General features: G+C 50.6%; 1 protein-coding gene across 1 annotated transcript; it reads right to left on the reverse strand.

Moving 5' to 3' along the window:
• Positions 1-5785: 5785 nt before the first annotated feature.
• LOC119565185 (olfactory receptor 51G2-like) lies at positions 5786-6754 on the reverse strand. Its single transcript, XM_043526742.1, has one exon. The coding sequence runs from the start codon at positions 6719-6721 to the stop codon at positions 5786-5788; it is 936 nt and encodes a 311-aa protein (XP_043382677.1). The 5' UTR covers positions 6722-6754.
• Positions 6755-6924: the final 170 nt, after the last annotated feature.

Below are 6924 nucleotides of genomic sequence, written 5' to 3' on the forward strand. Positions count from 1 at the left end.
ACTGCTCCTATGGCTCTGATTAATCCTACGGCCACCTCGAGAGTCACTGAGTGGTGACAATGATGATGTCATAGCTGTGATCTTGCTGAAATAAAATTAATAATAATAATAACAATAATAATAACATAGGGCTAGATTTCTCCCCAGCAACCCCCTTTCCTTTATTACAAACCCAGGGTGCAGGCCAGGGAAGGGAGATTCTACAAGCCTCCCTACATGGAAATGTCCCTCGGATCGTTTTGGGGGGGGGTCCCCTTCCCTTCTCCCTGAGGAATGAAAAGGGGGACCCAATACCCAGGGATCCCCAAAGTTAGGCATAGATCTCAGTGATCCACTGGTAGCTAGGCCCCCCACCCACAATCTCTGGGCCTCCACAACTGTTCTAGGACCCTCTACAGCTCTCTGCTAGCACAGGCTAATCAGAGATGTGCTGCCAGGGCCTGTCACAGTAACCACTGCCCACAGGATCTACTCGGGGTGTTGTACAGGGTGGAGGGGGTTGTACAGGGTGGAGGGGGCTGCACAGAGATGGGAGGGCTGGTTAGAGTAGCTGCTGGGCACAGTACCCAGCCATAGACTGCTCGGGAGGTTTTGACATTTCCATACCCAGAGTGCAGCCAGAGACTCCGTCAGTGCAAACTTCATCTACGTTATGAGGAAGAGGCAGATGAAAAGCCTCCAATTTCTCTTGGGGATCCAGGCAGCTGCAGCTGGGCAGCATCTTGGGAGCTGAGCTTACAGAGAAAATTGGTCGTCCATTTTCTATGACGACTCACCCCAAAACATGGATGAAAAGCAAACATTTGAGTTTGCGTCATAATTTTGCATGGGGGAAAACACTCTGTTTTCCAGCTCAGCTCTAGCTCAAACCATGAGCCTCCGTGCCAGGTGCTACAGGACCACACCCCTACGTGGAATCACTAGCCCCTCATCGGTCTCCCACACTCAGCAGCCCCGGGACATCTCGTAGCATGGCTATGCCAGCAACATAACAGAGGGTGGCCCTGGAAATGGTTTGTCTGCAGCAGCTCATGCATCAGTGGCACAAATGCAGAACATAACAAAGGCCATATTGGGTCAGACCAATTGTCCACAAACGAAGGCACTGAGGGTTGGTTAGTGGACATTGGTGGTCACACAGTCCAGCACTGACAGAGACGCTCTTTCCCTCGGCACTGGGATACAGAGGCCCCTGTTGTAAGGAACAGTAGTATACCACAGAGAGCCCACAGCGATGGGCTCGCATGGTCACTGGGTACCTGAGGCACAGCTCAGAGGGGCTCTCCTCATATTTAGGCATAAGACATGCACATGCAGTTAAGCAAGGCCATCCACATTTTTAATAGAAAGGGGCATGATCAAAGCTCACCTTCAAATGCCTGCTCCGAGCTCTCTCTTGGACCCAAACAACCCCCTCCCCCACATTCAGCTCCCCCCAAACTTGGTGATGTTGGAAATTTGGACGCAGGGTGTGAGGTCTATCACCAGCACTAGAGAGGCTCTCAGTGCTCATAGAGTGGGTGAGGGTCAGGATCAGACTGAGGAGTAGCCCAGCAGGGCTCTGGTCGGCTAGGCACCACTCTCCAGATCCTTCGCTCTCTGAAATCACATCCTGATTCCCCCTCTTGCTGCCAAAGAATGCTGTGCTAATGACAGGTCTCAGCACCAAGGGGTGTTGGGAAGGTTCAGGGTCTCCACCCAGTACCCCAAAGCACCTCTATGAGGCATACAGAGTTGAAATCTCTCTACTCCATGCTGATTAGGCCTCAGCTGGAGTATTGTGTCCAGTTCCAGGTGCCGCATTTCAGGAAAGAGGTGGACAAATTGGAGAAAGTCCAGAGAAGAGCAACAAAAATGATTAAAGATCTAGAAAACCTCTGAGGGAAGATGGAAAGAAGTGGGTTTGTTTAGTCAGGAAAGGAGAAGACTGAGAGGGGACATAAGAGTTTTGAAGTACCTAAAAGGTTGTTACAAGGAGGGGGGTGAAAAATTGTCCTCTTCAACCTGTGATAATAGGACAAGAAGCAATGGGCTTAAATTGCAGCAAGGGAGGTTTAGGTTGCACATTAGGAAAAACTTCCTAACTGTCGGAGTGGTCAACCACTGGAATAAATTGCCTAGGGAGGTTGTGGAATCTCCATCATTGGAGATTTTTAAGAGCATGTTGGACAAACACCTGTCAGGGATGCTCCAGATGGTGCTTGGTCTTGCCATGAGTGCAGGGGACTGGACTCGATGACCTCTCGAGGTCCCTTCCAGTCCTATGATTCTGTGAAAATGGGTGAATGTGATCCAGAGGGATATAGGTCTGGAAGTGACCTCATGGCTCCATGAGCCCGGTCCCTGCTATGGCAGGTGACCCTGGCATATTGCCTACTTTATGCACCTGTCAAGCTCCACGTTAAAACCAGCTGGGTTGTTGGCCCCACACTGCTGCTTTTGGGCAGCTGTTCCAGAACCTCCCTCCACGCATGGTCAGAAACCTCCTTCTCCTCTCCAGCCTCAGTTTGCTCCTGGCCAGTTTCTCCCCATTTCTTCTTGGGCCAACACTGACCTTTAGCTTCAGGAGCTCGGCTCCCCCCTTGATTTTTACTCCCCTGGTGTATTTATAGAGCAATCCGATCCCTGCTCAGCCTGCCTTGTGTTAGGCTAAAGCAGCCAAGCTCTTTCAGTCTCCTGATCAGCCAGGCCCTCCATTGCCCTGACGATCCTAGCAGCCGTTCTCTGCCCCTGTTCCAGCCTGAATTCTTCTTTCTAGCATAGGAGTGAGCAGAATTTTACACAGTTTGCCAGAGGAGGTCTCACCAGGGCCTTGTATAGTGATATTCATAATTCTCTATCTTGCCTAACACATTCTAGGACCTCATGCCTCTTGTTCAAAGCCGCATCACATCCGTGACTCACAGTCATCCTGGGACTGACTAATACACCCATGTCTTTCTTCTCCTCTCTCGTTTCCAACATACCCTTGGCTGTATAAACAGGTGTGTAGTGACTAGAACGAGGGAGGTGATCTCAGGTCTCTATATGACATTGTTGAGACCAGGGCTGGAATACTGCACACCGGTCTGGTGCCTAGATTGAAAAATTGGAGTGGGTGGAGAAAAGAGCCACAAAAAATGACTGAAGGGCTGGAGCAAATGCCGGACAGTGGAGACTTCAAGGGCTGAGACTGCTTAGCTTACTAAAAGTAAGGCGCAGAGCTGACTTGATAACCGTGTACAAGCACACTTTAGATGAACGCAAGTGATGAGTTAGTCAGACAAGGTCACTGGGTTCAAGACAGGGGTAAATGGGTGAAATTCTCCAGCCTGTGATATAGAGGAGGTCAGACTAGATCAGTGGTTCTCAAACTTTTTGATTGCGCCCCCATGTCTTTGTGTCTGTAAGAGGGTAGCGCCCCCCCGCCCCCCGCCGACCACCACCACACAAATACATATAGTGATACATGTGGGGGCGGGGCTCCACTTGAATCAGTTGTGGGTTTTTTCTGTTGCATGAATGATCCAATGATCCACTGTAATAAGAGCAAAACAAAACTGTGATTGTGGTCCCTGCTTCCAGTGAAATACGCACACTGTGCCATAGCAAACGGATTCACATACAGATGGCACCGACTTTCTATCATGCTGTGCAAACCTAACAGAAATCTGTCAAAATACACAGCACCGCGTAGAATCAAACGCACAGTGCCATCTGAGGACTGGATCTGACTGGAGGAATTAGCGTGGCTAGTTACTCATTGCTGTGGGTAAAATGTGCAGTCAGGTTTTTCCCCGAAAGCTTCTCATGCCCCCCACACCGGAATACATTCTGCACACCCCAGAGAGGCCCAGCCCCCAGTGTGAGAACCTCTGGACTAGATGATGTAACGGCTCTTTCTGGCCTTAAATTCTATGACTCTATGAATCATTGTCTTGAGTGGATAGTTATGTTGGATCCAATTTGAACAAGTTGCTACTTTGAATGCTGACAGGCACTCAGCCAGGAGAGACGCTGGCCAAGAAGAATCTGGATTGTCAAAGTAAAACCAGGAGATATGGTCTTTGTTCTCTAAACCAGGTCCTTTCCTGTCTTGGGGGGAACTCACAACTGTCCCACTCTTCCAGCTGGGAACAACACCCCGTCTATATAAAATGCTTATCACCAAGCAGGTCCAATTGGACACCTCAGTCTCTTCCCTTCGGGTGTTTGTGACCAGAGCTACACAGTCACCCCCAGCTTCTTTAAAAGTAGTAGATTTATTGGCAAATCTCACAAAGCATTCGAGAAAATGGTTTGAAAATACCAGGCAGCTGTCACATGTCTACACTCAGCTATCTCACGTCTCACTACAAGCTAAGCGAGACAGGCTTTGCTCTGGAGATAGAGGAACAGAACTGGCCCAACTTACTTTCTTTTCGGATGCCAAGGAGCTCTTGGGACCCAGCCTAGTTTCCCTGTGTCCCTGAGAGCATCTTCCCATCTGTTTACCCCTTTCTTGTGGAAGCAGCCTTTGCTGAAACCAGTGTGAGCCTGGGTCCAGTCACAGGAGTGCTCAGCCATGTCCATGTTACAGGGCCTAGGTGTGAAGCTCACCTTTGCCCTCAGATTGCTGCCGCAGACATCAAGGGGCTAAACTCATGGGGCTTCCCAGAAACCCGCTGTCCAAGGAGGCTGTGATAAGAAGCCTTTTATAGATCGGTGTCAGAGGTGGAACCCTGACCTAGCCCTGATCTTAGGGTCTCTGAGTATCTGAGCCCTTTGAATGTATTTATGCTCCCGTCACCGCTGTGAGGCAGGGCAGGGCTATTATCCACCTGTGCAGAGGCTCAGAGACAGCCAATGGCTTGCCCACGGTCACACATCTCAGGGAATCAAACCCAACTCTCCTGAGTCACAGAGCCGTGCCCAGACCACAGGACCAGCCTTCCAGCCGTCTGAGCAGTGACAGGCCTGGCTGGATTGTCTGCTGTGCCAGAAGAGCTCCCCCCTGCGCTGCAGAGAGCATGGAGAGCAAGGAGCCAGGTACAGTGGTTTGACTCGTTGGCCTGTTCTCCCCCTGAGCGGAGTTTAGGGCAGCCTGGAGGCTGGGCTGGCCTCCGCCCTTTAGTATCGGCTTCCAAGAGCACAGCCCACTCTGGCCAAGTCCCTGTAGACAGGGGCCACCCCAGAGTGTCCCCTTGGGGCCTGAGGTAGCCCTGCTCTACCTTTCCCTCTAAGATCCTTGCAATGACTTATGCTCAGCCTAGGATACTTAAAAAAGGAGCCCCCTTTCTGGGGTTGCATTAATTCAGTCTTCTCCAAAACTCAAGGTCTCCTAACCCCCAGGTCCTTAGCTCACGAGCCCCCCACCACCTTGCTAGCTGGGGCCAGCATTGGTTCAAACGTCCCACATCCCTATTCCTCTTTTTCCCCTGAAGCCCCGCCCCCTGTCCCATCTCTTCCCACTAAGCCCTGCCCCCTGCTCCTCCACTTCCCCTGATGCTCTGCTTCCCAGCCTGCCCAGAGTCGGGCCATGGTAAGAGCTGTCCCAGGAGCACAGGTTGTTGTGGGGAACCCTGGACTCTCCACTTTCCCTGGGTTGTACATCCTGGGGGGGGAGGCATCAAATGTGGAGGGTCTGGGGCTCCTCACAGTGGCTGTGGCTCTCTGGGCAGCTCTTACCACAGCCTGGCTCTGGCTTCCAGCCTGGAGACAGGGCAAAGGGAGGGACCTCCAGGGAAGAGGATCCAGGATGAAATAGGTGGCTGTGTTTTTTGTCTCCCGTGCCTCCAGCCCTGGAGACGGGTGATGAACTGACCCTTCACTTGACAAATGCCCTGATTATCCTCTCACGAAGATGTTTGCTTTTCACGCTGTACACAATTGGATTTATCAGAGGTGGGACCAGCAAGTAGACATAGCCCAGGACTGTTTGAAGCAAGTGAGAAGAGCTATTCCCGAATCTGTGTGTCACAGCCAGGCCAATGTCTGGTGTGTAGAAGACCAGGACGGCGCAGAGGTGGGAGACGCAAGTGTTCAGGGCCCTGAGGCACTCCGTGTGGGATGCGATGCTCAGCACTGTTTTGAGGATCATCACATAAGAGAGGAAGATGAGCAGCGAGTCCAACCCCACTGTTAAGAGTGTAGTACACAAGCCATAGATGCTGTTGACTGTGATATCCGAACAAGCCATCTTCATGACCTCCTGATGCACACAGTAGGAATGGGAGAGGACGTTGTCTCGACAGTATTGGAACCGTTTAAGGAGAAAGGGAAGTGGGAATATTACAGCCACCCCTCTTAACATAAAAGCCAGTCCCATTTTGGCTATTCTCGGTGGAGTTAGGATGGCAGCATATCTCAGTGGGTTACAGATTGCGATGAAGCGGTCAAAGGCCATCAACAAGAGAATGGAGGATTCAAATTTTGCAAGCGAGTGGATGAAGAAGAGCTGGGCAAAGCAGGCATCGAAGCTGATCTCCCTGGATTTGAACAAATATATGCCCAGTATCGTCGGTATGGTGACTATCGATAAGCCAAGGTCTGTGATGGCCAACATGGAAAGGAAAATGTACATGGGCTCATGGAGGCTTGGATCTGTTTTTATAATGAACAGAATAACTGAATTTCCTGCTATGGAAATAACGTACATGAAGCAGAAGGGGATAGAGATCCACAGATAGACGTCTTCCTGCCCAGGTATCCCGGTGAGAAAGAACACTGCAGAGTTCAAATTGGTGTCATTGACAGCTGACATAATGTACTGGGCAGGTCCGAGGAGTTCTGAACTTTTCTTCCTGAAAGGAAAAAGAACAGGAAATTAGATAATATTTAGCAAGACATCTTTCTGCTCTCAGTGCAAGTCTAGAGACTCCCAGGAGTTCAATGAAGATCAGCAAAAGCATATCCTTGGATCCAAGGATAGGAAGGTAGGCACTGCCAGACTGGATCAGACCTGTA

This window comes from Chelonia mydas, chromosome 1 (assembly GCF_015237465.2).
Source record: "Chelonia mydas isolate rCheMyd1 chromosome 1, rCheMyd1.pri.v2, whole genome shotgun sequence".
NCBI classification, from domain to species: domain Eukaryota; kingdom Metazoa; phylum Chordata; order Testudines; family Cheloniidae; genus Chelonia; species Chelonia mydas.

What these genes read in the sequence shown, in the direction of transcription:
- LOC119565185 (XM_043526742.1), bottom strand. Translation starts at nt 6,721, where the DNA reads ATGTCAGCTGTCAATGACACCAATTTGAACTCTGCAGTGTTCTTTCTC.